Source organism: Aquarana catesbeiana, linkage group LG08 (assembly GCF_042186555.1).
Source record: "Aquarana catesbeiana isolate 2022-GZ linkage group LG08, ASM4218655v1, whole genome shotgun sequence".
In the NCBI taxonomy this organism is placed as follows: Eukaryota; Metazoa; Chordata; class Amphibia; order Anura; family Ranidae; genus Aquarana; species Aquarana catesbeiana.
The window spans coordinates 111,990,198-112,007,376 of NC_133331.1; the positions used below are offsets into that span (position 1 = coordinate 111,990,198).

Here is a 17,179-nt window from a genome sequence, read left to right on the forward strand (position 1 = left end):
AATTTATAAGTGGGATTTCAAATATGTAACCATAATTATAGTCTCATGCTTCAAATAACCTTACAGTCAGCTTAACTCTACAGCTAAGCTTACTTGAAGGGTATTTGCAGTATAGCATTGTTACTTTACCCATTTTGATGAAGATTTGACCTGCCTGGATGTTCAGCATCTAAAGCAGCATGTCCTGGAGTTTGGTCATGCTGACCTCAAGTAAATCAGAAAACTGTGAATTAATTGTCTTGAATATTTACACTAATTTGCTACTTTAAGAACACCTGTTTGCTAAAGCTGAAAGTCAGAACACCAAAACTGGACAACTAAAACAGTGGAAAAGTACCTGGTCCTATATAGTAAATCTCATTTAATGCAACATGACATTAGGTTCACACCTATGCGTTTTTTAGTGCAGTTTGCAGAAAGGCCCTACAGTCCATTTAACATGGTTTCCTATGGTACACATTCACATCCATGCATTTTTTCAGCCGATGCGTTTTTGGAAAGGGTCAGGGACTTTTTTCCCCCCCGTAGCAGATTGCATTTTGCGTGTAATAGACTTCAATGGACCCGCACCAATAACGCAAGACTTGTTTGTTTGCATGCGTTATATTCCGTTCCATAAGAAACTGTAAATAGCTGGTTGTTAAGGAACGGGCCAAGAAGCCGGCCGTCGCGTCCTTACCAACCAATGAGTCATCAGATGTCAGCAGGGTTCCCCCCGCTGACAGCTGAATGTAAAAAAAAAAAAAGGAATTGCCGACAAGACCTTGTCAAAAACTGCCTACTGTCTTTTTTTTACACTACACTTTTTTTTGGGGTGAATGAGAAGGGGTACTATGTGGGGTAGCCCCCCCATATTGAGCACATGTGGCCTGGTATGGTTCAGGAAGGGAGGGCGCTCACTTATTTTCCCCAATGTTTTTAATGCCCCTCCTACAACTGATGACTCATCTGTTTTTAAGGACAACGCGGCCGGCTTCCCGGGCCGCTCCTGAAAAGAGAAATAAGTTATTTTTGTTTTTTTCCCAGAATCATACTTACCTAGGTGGAAACAGCATCTATCCCCCGGCGCTTCTGCACTGAGAACAGAGAGATCGAAAATCACCAATGGCTCAGTTGCCGCAGCTCCCCGAGCAGAGAGCTGCTGATTGTCAATCAGCAGCTCTCCACTCTGCCCCCCCGTGCTCACTGGTGCGATGGGCTATGGAGGGGCGGGGAGCCTGAGACGGGTATCAGTCCAGGCACCTGGCATGTCCAGACTTTATTGTGGTGATGATGCGGTGCCTGGACTGATTTCTGTGACGTCGGAATTCAGCCCGCTCTCTGCTGAAAACGGGTCACAGGAGTGCAAAATGAATTGCACGCCTGTGATCCATAGGAGAAGACCAGCCAACCAAGCTCAGGCTGGACTTCTCCTTTAACAACCAGCTATTCAGTTTAAAAATAAATAAATAAATAAAACGCAAAATGCATGAAAACTGCATGCAAAAATGCATCAAAAACGCGGGTTTAAAAAACGCAAAACGCACTGGAAAATACCACCAGAAAGCTGCATCAACCACAGCCGTATAGTAAGGGATCTAAGGGATCTATCTATCTATCTATATATGAGAGAGACCATAGAGAATAAAAAGGTGGTTGTTCCAATATTTTATGTCACACTGTATTTGCGCAGCAGTTGTTCAAATGCAATTTTTGGGGAAAAAAATTACACCTAAATGAATTTAAAAAAAAAAACTAACCAGTAAAGTTAGCCCAATTTTTTACGTATAATGTGAAAGATTTTACGCCACGAGAATCGTGATCTTTTTTATTCTAAGCAAAAAAAAAATGTGATTCTCATTTTGGCCAGAATCATGCAGCTTTAGTAGAGGCTAAAACTTTTGCGCAAACCGATCAATATACGCTTATTGGGATTTTTTTTACCAAAAACATGTAGCAGAATACATATTGGCCTAAACTGATGAAGAAATTAGATTTTTTTTACATTTTTTTTAATTGGATATATTTCATAGCAGAAAGTAAAAAATATTGTTGGTCTTTTTGTTTATAGCGCAAAAAATAAAAAAACGCTGATTAAATGCCACCAAAAGAAAGCTCTATTTGTGGGGAAAAAGGGACATCAATTTTATTTGGGTACGGCGTCACACGACCGCGCAATTGTCAGTAAAAGTAATGCAGTGCAGTATCGCAAAAAAAATGACCTGGTCAGGAAGGGGGTGAACCTTCCAGAGCTGAAGTCGTTAAAAAAAGGACTTGGATAACACCATGGGCCCCCCCATTTTTAAAGCAGCAGTATGGCCTTACTACGGCCAAGAACTTGTGCTGTAACATGCCCTTTTCTCCCCTTCATTAAAGGGATTCTAAAAAGAAAGATTTTTTTTTTTTTTTAAATAACAAACATCTTATACTTATCTGCTCTGTGCAATGATTTTGCACACAGCAGCTCTGATACCTCTTCTTTTCGGGTCCCCCGCCGGCGGTCCAGGCCCCTCCCTCTTGCTATGGGGGTACTTGAGCAGGCTCGCGTCAGAGCCGAGCTTTGAGTGTCTATTTACACACAGAGAATGGCTGGGCCAAACCCCCCGCTCTCTCCTCCCTGGCTGTGATTGACAGCTGCAGGAGCCAATGGCCCATTTACAGATAGAGCACCTTGTCCCACTGTGCCCCAGCTGAAAAGATTTGGTGCTTTGCACACTTTAAGACAGGCTTACTGTATGTACAAGATCACTGCTTAAAGATTTACCATATCCCCCCAACTCGTCTTTATACGGATGTTCCCAAACCTGAACAATGTGACAACAGCAACAGATTCTGCAGCAGCCTCTTCTTATGAAGCCTTACTTGACTCGCTTTAAGCATGAGTGTAAATGAACCCTTAGGCCCCATTCACACCTGAGCACTTTGTAGCTTTTACTGCAGCAGGGTGGCTGCTCCACACTGACCAGTGTTTTGGTATGTCACTCAGCACATGCGCAACAATGACGCGATCCTGTGACCTCTCTGTGGTCACCAGTCACTATCCCTGATCACCGTCACACAAGTCATATGATGACGCTGTACTGCATTGGTGACAGTACATAAAAAAAATGTAATCTAATTTCTTGATTTTCCAAAAAATTACAACTTCATAAAACCCGCCATGCCTCTTACTGCTTCCTCCCCGCTACCGGTGCCACATTTGGCACCTTTCGGGGGGGGGACAGGTACCTGTTCTTGACAGGTAGGCTTCCCCACTTCCGGGAGACAGCGCTGCGGCACCATCCCTCGGATGTTCGCCCCCCTCCTCCTTCCTCTGCCACTGGGCCAGTAAGAAAGCGCAGCGTGCTTCGCACATGCACCGCGGGGAACTAACTAACGAATGGCGGCAGCAGCATCCGGCTGGGGTGCCGACATCTAAGGTAAGTGTCCATATATTAAAAGTCAGCAGCTGCAGTATTTGTAGCTGCTGACTTTTCAAAATTTTTTTTCCCCCAGTCGGAACACCGCTTTAAATTTGGGTACAGTGTAGCATGACTGCGCAATTACCAGTTAGAGTAGCGCAGTGTGGAATAGCAAAAAAATGGCCTGGTCATGAAGAGGGTAAAACCTTAAAACTCCAAAATGTTGGGCACCCAAAACCCCATGTGTGTCAATGGTGGCATGGTGCCTGTAGCTCAAATCTGACGATCCAGAAGACACAGGAGATACTTTTGAGGCAGGTCTGGGAATTTTGGGCTACAAAGACTTGACTGGGAACACGTGAAAACATTTGAATCTATCGATTTCATGTGTAAGAACTGGTCTGCTCCCCCTAGTGCTTTGCATTGACTATAACATGAATACCTGACACTTAGCCTGGGAATTGGAGGCAAATTTTTCCCCGCATCCAATTCGCATAGCAGGAGAATGCAACGGGCCCTCTATGGCGCCGGTTCACATATCTCCAGGGAGGCTGATGAGCACCTTTGGCTCCGTTTCAGGGCCGAATTCAGGCAAAGATTCTGCACCGATTCATCCCTGAAACGGAGAACAGGGACACACAGCGTTGCTGTGCGAGCCGCAGCCGGTTTAGGTGTGAACCGAGCCTCAAATGCACATGTAAAATGCTGGAAATATGCTCCTATTAACACACACACATATATCCACACAAAAACGCTATAAAAAAAAAAAAAAAAGTGTCTGACAATCACTCAGATATGAATGCAGCCTACAAGATTGCATGGTCAGATTGTGATGTGTATGATAAACCTAACAGAACACATGGATTAAACATTACTATTGGTTTTCATAGTGTGCCAGCAGAGACGAGCATTCCTAAAGATGAACTAAAGTTGGCCACACATGATCAAACCAGACCAATTTCATTGTATGGCTGTCTCTGCTCCACAGACATCAATCGTTTGATGGACTTCTGCTGAAGGGACATGCTGGAATACTTCTCTATTAGTGGCTGCAGCCAATCAGCTGCTGATCAGTGTATGGTGACATCAGTGGGTTCCACTATCCCAGTGGTGGGGGAATTCCTTCATCCATCCACTATACCAGTGGTCTCCAAACTGTGTCCCTTTACCAGTTTTTATCCGGCCCTTTAGGTAATATTTCATCCTCTGACACCAACAGTGGGGCTGAATATCTCTCACTGACACCAACAATGACACCAATGATGGGACACAAATCCTCCCAGTGACATCAATGATGGGGCATGATTCTTCCCACCCAATGACACCAACAATGGGGCACAGTTACTCCCAATGACACTAATGATGGGACACAAGTCCTCCCAGTGACACCAACGATTAATGATTCTTCCCACCCAATGACACCAATAATGGGGCACAGTTGTTCCCAATGACACCATAATGGGACACAAATCCTCCCAGTGACACCAGCGATGGGGCATGATTCTTCCCACCCAATGACACCAACAACGGGGCACAATACCTCTTACTGACACCAAAGATAAGGCATTGTTTACTCCCACTGATGTTGTGACTTTTTCTACTTTCAATGGCCAGTGTGGCCCCCTAAATTCTGAAGGGCAGTAAACTTTCCCTTTGTATAGAAAGTTTGGAGACCCCTGCCCTATACTTACCTCCTCTCTAACGCTCTGAAGTCTATAAGAGGTCCCTTACCAGCATCTTCTCCCATTGGCCAGTGCAGAATGATGAAACGCCCGCACATGCACAGCAGTCAGTCATCCTGGCACACAGGGACCGTGTTGGAAAAGCAAGCCGAGCTGTGCCTGCCCAACTCACTGTGCATTCTGCAGAGCAGGTAGGTAGGTGATAAATACACTGCCTACCCCCAATTTCTTCTAAAATGCCTTCAGATAGATTTTAAAGAAGAGGTCCAGCCTGCTTCAGAAATAAATTAAAAGTCAGCAGCTCCAAACACTTGTCCAGGGAGCCCACGACATAAGCACCCCATCCAATTTTTACATTGGCTCTCGGGTGCTGCCATCGCCATTGCTTCTAAGGGAAATTTGCAGCCGATTGCCCACTGCGCATGCGCGCTGCACTTTCTGAACGGCCCGGCGGTGGGGGGGGGGGGGGGCCAACCTCCAAGTGATCTCACCATGGCAAGATCACCTGGAGGTGGGGATGGGTACCTGTCAAAAACAGGTATCCGCTCCTGCCTCCCCCCAGAAAGTGCCAAATGTAGCACTGAAAGGGGGGGGGGGGGGGGCAGATAAGTGGATCTTCCACTTTTGGGTGAAACCCTGCTTAAAATGACTGCTCACATATCATGGAAGGGAAAAATCCCAGAATACTACAAGATCCTCAGAGATGGTGGAGGGCTCATACACACGGGGCGTGCAATTTTCTCCTCTGAATGTCTTTTACCACTGGCAGGAAAAAATCAGCATAAAAAGCACGTTTAGATGAGTTCACATGCGTTTAGGTGCATCCAGTGTATTTTCTGCCCAAACGCTCCTCTCCTGAACGCGTTGGTGATGGTTTTTTCAGCCTGTAGATGCCTATGTATGCATGGACACATAGACTTACATAGAGGTGCGCTTACAGGCGGAGAAAGAAAATCGCCTATAAAAGAAAGGTTTTTGAAAGCCCTGTGTGCTTAGGCCCTTACACTGTCAGATCAGATCTATCAAATAATAACAGAAATCTGTCAATGTGTGGCCGCAGTCATCCCGGCCCGATCTCATCTGGGGTTGTCAATAAAAGTTCTACATTCTATTCTATATATGAACGGTTACGGTGACCATACACAACTAGACTATACAATCAATGTGCAATTCCATCAACACAATTGAATTGATCAGACAGGAAGAAAACTGATTGGCGACTTTGCATCGGTCAGCAGCACTGAGATACTTGAATAGGATGGAAAACCATCAGATTACATGGTGGAAAGTGAGATGTGATCAATAACTTACAATCATATCTTCCAATTATTGATGGAAATGCCCAGCCCCCAACAACTGATCGATCGGAAAGTAATCGAATAATGTATAGCAGTGTGTATGGTCGCAGATGGGAGCACACTGCTGCTGCAGCACCTCTTGGGGCAGAGCTATCAGTCAGTGAACTCCTCTCTGGGATTAGTTACAGATGAATAGAGGAGAGAAGAAGAAGATAGAGAAAGTCCCCTACCGGCTTGGACATGCTGTTGATCGGAGCGGAGCGATTGGACACAGCGGAGGAGTCCGGTCTGCTGAGGATCGCTCCACCAACGAGGTATTATAGGCCGGCCAGACACGTAGCAAAGTCCCCGGACCAACCTTTCCCCGGCTAGGCTCCGCCCCCTCATCATCCACCGTACTCAGGGGCACTGAGCAACACGGCTTGGGGTACTGACAAGGGTCAGGGGCCGGGGCGGAGCTTGCATACTTGTCCAGCCTGGTCCCGCCCACACAGGTTTACCCCGCCCTCTCCCTCATCTGGGTAATGAGTGGGGAGAGGCGGCGCGGCGACTGGGGGTCAGAGCGGAGTCAGTGATAGGAAAGTTCAGCGGGTACAGCGAATACTGACACACTGCTGACTGGGAGTGACACCGCTCTCTGTACGGGACTGTCATACAGGGAAATCAACTCTCTTCCACTATGTCGTCTTCTCAGCACAAAACTCAGTTCCCCTTTTTTTAAATAAACTTTATTTGGAATGTTACAAAGCTGCATTCCATTCATCTCTATACATGGCAGCTCAGCTGTGCAGAACGACACAGAGGGCTGAGGAACAATGCAGCTCTGATAGAGGGGTCTCCATAGTCCCACTAAGCACTATGGGAAGTGTCCTGTCCACACAGCCCTGTCATTAGAGGGGTCCTCATAGTCCCACTATACTCTATGTAGGAACATGACCCCCAACATGGACTAAGCACTATGGGAAGTGTCCTGTCCACACAGCCCTGTCATTAGAGGGGTCCTCATAGTCCCACTATACTCTATGTAGGAACATGACCCCCAACATGGACTAAGCACTATGGGAAGTGTCCTGTCCACACAGCCCTGTCATTAGAGGGGTCCTCATAGTCCCACTATACTCTATGTAGGAACATGACCCCCAACATGGACTAAGCACTATGGGAAGTGCAAGCAAGAAGCCACATCTGCACTTGCAGGAATGCTGTCTCCTATGGTAACAGTCTTTAACAGTTCCTAACTCAAACGTAACAGTTCTTTCAGCTCCACTACAACTGCCTCTTGTAGTTCTTCAACACTGAGCTCCCGGTCTCTCACTAGACCCTCTGATTCAATGACTCTGAATCCCTTGAGCTCCTCCAAGTTTGGCAGTGGTATCTCCCTCAAGCGTCACCCCTGCTTCCCTTCTGGGTCCCTAGCTTGGCACTCCAGATACTTCTCAAGCTTCACCCACACTGACCGGCAAGGTCCCTGGCTTGACTCACAAAGCTGCTCTGCAAGCGTCTCCTCCGCGGGTTGGGTCCCTGACTCTGTCACTGCCTGAAGTTTCCTGATTCTCCACGCTGCCCTTTCAGTGAGAATATGGTTCCGGTACTTGCTTCTGTTACTCACTGTGGTCCCTGGTAAAGGTGGTTGGTCCCTTTGTGGCGACAGCTTCCCTTCTACCTCCGACCACTGCCAGGTTCTCCCGGCCGGCAGAACCGGCGCTTCTGGTTGGACTGCAAGCCTCAGTCCCAACCCTGCACTGCTCTCTTTACTTATGGATAGGCCCTCACACAGCCTAGCAGCCAGATGCCCCCGGGATAGGCCCAATCTCCGGCCGAGCAGCCCAGGGCAATACGACACACGTCCACCCAGCCGTCCAGGTGGCACAGAACACAGATCACCTGACTCCACCCAAATATATAGGTGCTCCCAGCAGGCCAAGGGATTCAAGAAAACCCCCTGACAATTGGCTGGGATACCCCATATACCAATAACTTGACCTTGGGATGCCCTTCTCATATCTAGTACCACCAAGTACCCGGCCACCCATTGGTAGAAGAGAAAAGGCCAAACTTAGGGAGAATCAATGGATCTCTATTAATCAACTAGGATAACTACTCCTGGTAAGTCAATTTGTGAGAAGCAACCCTGCCTAAGCTACAGGGCGCTACATAAGTTTAAAGCTGTAAACCGCGCTTTGTTATTTTTACCTACAAGTAAGCTTATAATAAGGCTTACCTGTAGGTAAAATAAATATCTCCTAAACATGCACCGTTTAGGAGATATTCACCCTGCATGCAGCCGCTGACATTAGCGACGCATTCGTTCTGAAGGTCTGGCATACCATGCAAGAACTAAGGGTTCCCACGCATGCGTGGCGTCATCGCAGCTCGGGCCACTCACAGCGCCGGAGCCTGCAAACCTGGAAGAAAGGCTGGGGGAAGATGTCAGCCCTCTCAGCGGTGACAGAGCGCCGCTGGAAGGGCTTCATTCTAAGGTATTTCATAATGTGCTAGTATGCGATGCATACTAGCACATTATGCCATTGTCTTACAGGTGGTTTTTTTTTTATTTAGTTTTTTATTCTGCAGCGGTTTACTACCACTTTAAATGTATTATTAGCTAGAAAATTAGTTATAACCCCCAAACATTATCCTTTTTTTTTTTTTAAGCAGAGACCCTAGGGAATAAAATGCAGATTGCTGCAATTGTTTTATGTCACACAGTGTTTGCACAGTGGTTTTTCAAACGCAATATTTTTTTTTTAAATACACTTTAATGAATTAAAATTTTTAAAAAAAAAATGTAAAAAACACAATATTTATCCCAGTGTTTTTGTAAAGCGTGAACGATGATGTTACGCCAAGTAAATAGATACCTAACACGTCATGCTTTAAAATTGCACACACTTGTGGAATGGGGACAAACTACGGTACTTAAAAATCTCCGTAGGTGACACTTTAAAAAGCCTTAACAGGTTACCTGTATAGAGTTACAGAGGAGGTATAGCACTAGAATTATTTCTATCGCTCTAACCTTCGCAGTGTTACCTCACATGTGTGGTGCGAATACCGTTTACATATGCGTGCACGACTTATGCATGCATTCGCTTCTGCGAATGAGCAAGGAGGGATGGGGTGCTTAAAGTTACAGTTAGCAAGCACTCCCTAGGAGCACATTTAACACTTTGATTGCCCCTAATGTTAACCCATTCTCTGTCAGTGTCATTAGTACAGTGACAGTGCATTTTTTTTATCACTGTATTAGTGTCATTGGTCCCCAAAAAGTTTCACTTAGTGTTGGATTTGTCCACTGCAATGTCGCAGTCCCGATAAAAATCACTGATCACCGCCATTACTAGTAAAAAAGAAATAAATAATCAATAAACATTCTTAGATTGTAAGCTCTAAGGAGCAGGGCCCTCTGATTCCTACTGTATCAAATTTTATTGTATTTGTACTATTTACCCTCAAGTTGTAAAGCGCTACGTAAACTGTTGGCGCTATATAAATACTGTATAATAATAATAAACATATCCCATAGTTTGTAGACGCTATAACTTTTGCGTAAACCAATCAATATATGCTTATTGGGATTTTTTTTTACCAAAAACATGTAGAAGAATACATATTGGCCTAAATTGATGAAGAAATTGATTTTTTTAATGAGTGTGTTTTATAGTAGAAAGTGAAAAAATATTGTTTTTTTTTTTTGTTTTTTTTTTTTAAATTGTCAGCCTTTTTTTGTTTCTAGCGCAAACAATAAAAACCGCAGAGGTGATCAAATACCACCAAAAGAAAGCTCGATTTATGGGGGGGGACACATACATTTTATTTGTGTACTGCGTTGAACAACTGCGCAATTGTCAGTTAAAGCAACACAGTGCCGTATCGCAAAAAATGGCCTGGTCATGAAGGGGGTAAACCTTGCGGGACTGAAGTGGCTATACAGGCTTAGTTTACTACATCAAAAATCAACCCAAATCATTTTATTTCTGGATGATGTGGAAAAAGGTTATGCCCACAGATGATAACAATCCGACAAGAGCAAAGTGCAGAAACAATGTAACAGACCATTAGAAGTCACTTTACACGTCTGTTGTGTAAACTGCAACCTTATTTATTACTGTGTGGTTATCAAGCTAAGTGCTTCCCATATCAGGAAAATTGTGACCCTTGATTTCTGCAGGATGTTAATAGGTAGATTTCTTCTGATCTGCCGATAATTATATAATTCACACATTTCTGAACTGCAGGCTTCTTCCCAGATCTGACATACTGACAGACATTTATCATGCAAATTTAGACACAAATCAGTCTGCCTGTCATTTACGGTCACCACACCGTCACAGTCTTATTGTACAATTTGCTTTAGAGCTCTTTCACACTTGCAGTGCCCTCTGAAGAGTCATCCGTGTTTGGATCACTTTTCAGAGGGCAATTGACAGGTGGTGAAGAGGTGTTATATTGCCTCCTCACTGCTTGAGGTAACCCTGTAATGCCGCACTACCAACGCCTCAATCATGTACATTGCACGCATTGCCTGTGCGGCCTCATTGACCTCAATGGGAGAGTTTGACAGGCGAGTATACGGCTACTAGAGGTTCCATTGTATACAGTTAGGTTTGCATATGTAAAGTGAAAATGTGGCTGTGCTCATATACATGCAGTATATATTTACATATCATACAGTATGAAAAAAACTATTAAAATACATTTTGAACATTCAGCTTTCTACATACGCAATTCAAATAATGTTAACAAGTCAAGTGTTTTCCTATGAATGAAGCTAACCACAGTATGAGATATTCAGATATAAGTTATAGTAGAATTTCAGATGTACTGTGACTTTAAATAGTTATTTTGCGCCAAACTGGCCCAAACAAACGATTTCGGTTACTAACTGATGTGAGTGCTGTGTTGCTGTAATATACTTTGCTATCATTAGCCATTCAGGGTAAGATTTGTATGTTTATTTTAGCTTCCTCTGATTGGCTGAGATGGAGATGCAGGCAGATGATGTCGCAATTTTCACCTTACCTCACCAATCAGAGGAAGCCTTGTATTCACAGATTAAAAATACAAGGCTTCTTTTGAATGGCGGAGGTGCATTCAGATCGACTCAATTTTGTTTTGGCAGCAGACAAGTAATCACCCACAGTGCTGGAGAACACAGTACCACACACTGTTTTTAGGTAACATTACAACAGTATATTACAACACACACAGCGGCTGCATAGTTATGTAAAGTAAATAGTGAATTTGAACCAGCTTGGTCCAAATTAATTATTTAAAGTCATAGTAAAGCTGGAATTCTACCTTAACCACTTGCTTACTGGGCACTTCCTGCACAGGCTAATTTTCAGTTTACAGTATCATATTTTGAATGACAATTGCGCGGTCATGCAACACTGTACCCAAACAAAATTTTTTTTGACAAATAGAGCTTTCTTTTGGAGGTATTTAATCACCACTGGGTTTTTTATTCTTTGCTAAATAAATGAAAAATTACCAAAGATTTTGTAAACAAAAATAATTTTTTTGGAATAGTTTGTTATATTTGCAGACAGGTAATTTTTTTTCCCTCACTGATGGGCACTGATAGGCTGCACTGATGAGGCGGCACTGGTAGGTGACACTGATGAGGAGGCTCTGATTGGCAACACTGGTGGGCACTGTTGGGACTGCCCTGATAATCAGTGTCCTGATCAGGGCCGGTGTTCTGACTAGAACTGTCCTCCTATCGCATAGTGTCTGCCCCGTACTGCACAGGCGCAGCGCTTGCGCAGTACGGAGCAGAAGGAGATGCCGAAAGTGTCCGAAGTTGATCAGCTGACCATCAGCTGTACACGGCGCTTAGGCGATGGCTTTGTAAGAGGGCCCCTCGCGGGCTCGCTTCGCTCGCCACGCTTCGGGCACGGCCTCGCTGCACTCGGCAATTATTTATTCTAACTCTATGTCCACTTGGATAGTAGGGAATGAACCTGGACATAGGGTGAGAATAAAAGCGCAGGCGCCGTGTACAGCTGATGATCAGCTGTTAAACTTCGGAGACTTTCGGCGCCTCATTTGTCCTCCGTACTGCGCCTGCGCAGTACAGGGCGGACACTATATGATAGGGGACTGTATTCGACAAGACACCGGTACAAGGCAGGGGCGGAAGGGACATGTGCCCTGGGCGCTACCATTTGCCATAGGAGGGGGGGTGCAGCCTGCAGGTGAAGTTCTGCAAGTACACCCGCCAGTGTGTACTACAACAAGTAACCTATGTCAGCGCCCAGAGGCACTGTACAAATTGTGTGTGCCGAATTTGTGCGCTCCTGCATCCTCCCTTCCCTCAGCACAGCTTCACTGTTTCGTTTACTGTTTCAGTTTACTTCCCCTACGGAGGAGTCCCATAGTCCCTGCCAGCAGCGTGACGTCACGTCACTCATGGCCGAAGGGGGAGGTGGGAGGACTCAGAGGAGCGCAGGGAGCTGTGTCAGTCCCGGCGCGCTGTGACCTCGAGGAGCTGCTGCCTGGCTGGCTCGAGTCTAGCTGTATTCTGGAGGAAGCTAAGGTAGATTTGGATTGCAGTGTGTGGCAGACAGTGTCCGAACAGTGTCCGATCTTGTATAAAAGTAAGCGCTAAACAAACATTAATAAATGGCTTGATTGGGGGAGGTGAGGAGGCTAAAGGGAGGTTAATGACCACCACTGCTTTTTAATTTCTGCTGTATGTTAAAGCCTGTAACAGATGGGGAAGTGTACAGTGTGTGCACCCTCTCCTGCATGGATTTTGGCTGGAAGAGGAGAGCTGCCTTGTGGACTGTGGAAGTGTGCTGTGCGTGTGGTGTATTGTGATGTCCAGGTTGGCATAGCTGTATGACAGGTGTCCCACACGGACACCGGTCTGTGTGCGGTCCTTGCAATGTCCACTGCCACCACTGACTTTTTAAAATATTTTTTTAGAAAGTTTTTTTAACCGCTTCAGCCCCGGAAGAATTTACCCCCTTTCCTGACCAGAGCACTTTTTGCGATTCGGCACTGCGTCACTTTAACTGACAATTGCGCGGTCGTGCGACATTGCTCCCAAACAAAATTGACATCCTTTTTTTTACCACAAATAGAGCTTTCTTTTGGTGGTATTTGATCACCTCTGTGGTTTTTATTTTTAGCGCTATAAACAAAAAAAGAGCGACAATTTTGAAAAAACGCATTCTTTTTTACTTTTTGCTATAATAAATATCCCCAAAAAATATATAAAAAAACAATTTTTTTCCTCAGTTTAGGCCGATACGTATTCTTCTACATATCTTTGGTAAAAAAAATCGCAATAAGCGATTATTGATCGGTTTGCGCAAAAGTTATAGCGTTTACAAAATAGGGGATAGTTTTATGGCATTTTTATTAATATTTTTTTTTTTTTTTTAATGGCGGTGATCAGCGATTTTTTTGTGACTGCGACACATCGGACATTTTTGACACATTTTTTCGGACCATTGTCATTTATACCGCAATCAGTGTTATAAAAATGCACTGATTCCTGTGTAAATGACACTGGCAGTGAGGGGGTTAACCACTAGGTGGCAGTGTAGGGGTTAAGTGTTTCCTAGGGGCGTGTTTCCTAGGGGCATGTTTCTAGCTGTGGGGAGGGTGGCTACATGTTACACGTCACTGATCTCTGCTCCGATGACAGGGAGCAGAGATCGCGTGACACTGTCACTAGGCAGAACGGGGAGATGCTGTTTACATCAGCATCTCCCCGTTCTTCCTCCCCGTGAGGCGATCGCGGGTATGCCCGCAGCGATCAAGGCGGCGGGACCCGTGACCTGACTCACGGAGCTTGCCGCGGGCGCACGCACCCGCTGGCAGCCTCTTAAAGGGCAACGTATAGGTACGTGGTTTTGCCTGTACGAGCCCTTCTGCCGCAGTATATCTGCGTGAGGCGGTCGGCAAGCGGTTAAAATGGGGTGGCGGGTCCATTAGTGGTAAAGCGTCGCCAGTTTTAGCTGCGCTTTACCACTATTTAAGCGGTACTTTTCGACCGCTAGCAGGGAACTTTTAATCCCCAAGAAGGGGTTAAAAGCGCCCATGTTGCTAGCCGGAGGTGGCTGAGGGGAGGTTAATTACAATGGTATAAAAATACATATAATTAAAATGTGTGAGTGAACTGTTTCTATTGCATTAAACCTAATTGAACTTGTATTGTTAAGTATATTCTTGTTTTGAAACAACATTGATTCTTTATTAAAAACTGGGGGGGGGGGGCGCAGTTTGCCATCTTCGCCCTGGGCACCAATTGGCCTTGTCCCAGCACTGGTCCTGATTATCAGTGAACATATCCCTTTAACACAAGCCAGTTGTCAGCATGAGGAAAGGAGTGCCGATAACTGGCTTCTGTTTACATCGTGATTAGCTGTGATTGGACACAGCTGATCACGTGGTAAAGCGCCACTGATTGGCTCTTTACCTCAATCTGTGATCATCGGTGTCCAGAGGACACTGTGATCACAGAACGCGCTGCACACCGCAGTAGGCGCAATCACGGGAGGAAGTCATATGACAGCCTCTGATAACTGGCCAGCTGCGCTGTAGCTGTCATTAGGCTATAGCGAGGTCAGCAAGTGGTTACATAGGAAGGGTTGCCACCTGAATGACAAACATTAATGAGATATACTGTAATATATGCAAGGTGTGTCTAAAAAGTTTGGTGAATGGTATCAGAAAACAAACAAAACAGAAGATACAAACAAATTACTTTTATTGGCCTTCAAAATAATCGCCATCCTTCACAACATACTTTTGGCAACGTTCGTAAAGCTTCTGGAAACTGTCATAAAGTCCTCTTTAGGAATTGATCACAGAACCACTGTCACACATTCTTGGATTGCCGCCACGTCTGCAAAATGTGCACCTTTCATGACGCTCATCAGGCGGGGAAACAGACAGAAGTCCACAGGCGTCAGAAAAGGGGATGATCGAGAACATGTACGCCGCCCCGAGCCAAGAACTAGTAGCACCTGGTCTCATCCCCTGTGATGATGGTTCTCAGAAAGGATGGATTCTGGACACACTTGATAATGAAATCTCCAGAGGTTTCCATCCGTTTTTCTTTCTGTACGTCTGTCAGTATGCGCAGCACAAACCATGAATGGATCTTTCTCTTACCCAAATCTTTGCGGCTGATGGTGCGCATCATGTCCTTGCTAATGCCCAATTCCTCCGCCATAAATCAGAGTCAGTCGCCAATCTCGTGCCAGCATTTGTTGCACTCGCTAGATCATGTCTGAGGTTCTGCTCGTGGCCAATGGGTCCTGCTGAGAGCAGGGAGAGGGGAGAAGAGCTGCTGAAGACAGGACAACCCTAGATCCAGAGTGGACTCCACTTTTGTGGGGGGAAAAAATGGCAAATAAAGAAAAAATAATATAGCACATATAATCGTGACACTAATCATATTGTAAATTGAATGTTATTAAAACTTACCTTTCCTTTTCAATCTGCAGCCACTATAATTTTCTGAGAATGTATTGCAATATGACTACAATGTGTACTGACCACCCCATCCCCCCCCCCCCCCGAAACATCATTTCACACTTGTGTGATTGGCTCACCAATTTTCCCAGAAGTCTGCCTAAGATACATTCAGATTTCAGGCATCCCCTGCAACAAAAATGTCATTTTTGAGGAGATACTTTCAATAGGAGCATGTCTAAAGGGATGCAGGCCCGGCAGATTTCCTCATTAGTGCCCTGCAGCTGCACACCTGACAGTTAATTATGAAGCCACTAACATTAGACCCACAGAGGCACAGACAAACACACATGGATTACTTAAGAATAACAAAAGGTAGGAATCTGCGGCAAAGGTTGTTATATTCCTTGCAATGTACATAAATCACCCAGAGGGGATTTTTTTTTCTCAACAAAAGTGGAGTTACGTTTTAATCACTTCAATACCGGGCACGTTTACCCCCTTCCTGCCCAGGCCAATTTTCCGCTTTCATTGCTGTCACACTTTGAATAACAATTGCAGTCATGCAACACTGTACCCAAACTAATTTTTTATCAATTTGTTCACACAATAGAGCTTTTTTTTGGTGGTATTTAATCACCACTGGGTTTTTTACATATTTGCAAAATAAACGAAAAAAGAACAAAAATTTTGGGGAAAGAAAAAACGCGTTTTTCTTTAATTCAGTTATAAAATTTTGGAAATAACCTTTCTTCATGAATTTAGGTCTAAATGTATTCTGCTACATTTTTTTGGTGAAATAACCTAAATCAGCTTATCTTATTTATAGTCTGTAGGAAAGTAATAGTCCACAAACTATGGTATATACAGTACATCCAGAAAGTATTCACAACGCTTCACTTTTTCCACATTTTGTTATGTTACATCCTTATTCCAAAATGGATTCAATTCTCTATTTTCCTCAAAATTCCAGAAACAATTCCCCATAATGACAACATGAAAAAAGATTGTTTGAAATCTTTGGAAATGTATTAAAAATAAAAAAATCACATGTACACAAATATTCACAACCTTTGCCATGACACTCAAAATTGAGCTCAGGTGCATCCTGTTTCCACTGATCATCCTTGAGATGTTTCTACAACTTGATTGGAGTACACCTGTGTTAAATTCAGTTGAAAATGATTTGGAAACTAACACACCTGTCTATATAAGGTCCCACAGTTAACAGTGCATGTCAGAGCACAAACCAGGCCATAAAGTCCAAGGAATTGTCTGTAGACATCTGAGACAGAATTGTATTGAGGCACAGATATGGGGAAGGGTACAGAAACATTTCTGCAGCATTGAAGATCCCAATGAACACTGTGGCCTCCATCATCCA

The 17,179-nt window shown here is 44.5% G+C and overlaps 1 protein-coding gene across 2 annotated transcripts in view; it reads right to left on the minus strand.

The window, feature by feature from the left end:
* Positions 1-6,820, minus strand: part of PAPSS2 (3'-phosphoadenosine 5'-phosphosulfate synthase 2) — an 82,509-nt gene extending 75,689 nt beyond the window's left edge. For both annotated transcript variants that reach the window (XM_073596320.1, XM_073596319.1), the window contains exon 1: positions 6,591-6,820. In XM_073596320.1, the coding sequence (XP_073452421.1) occupies positions 6,591-6,602 (12 nt within the window). In that variant the 5' untranslated portion in view covers positions 6,603-6,820. The remainder of the gene's footprint in view (positions 1-6,590) is intronic.
* Between the last annotated feature and the right edge of the window lie 10,359 nt (positions 6,821-17,179).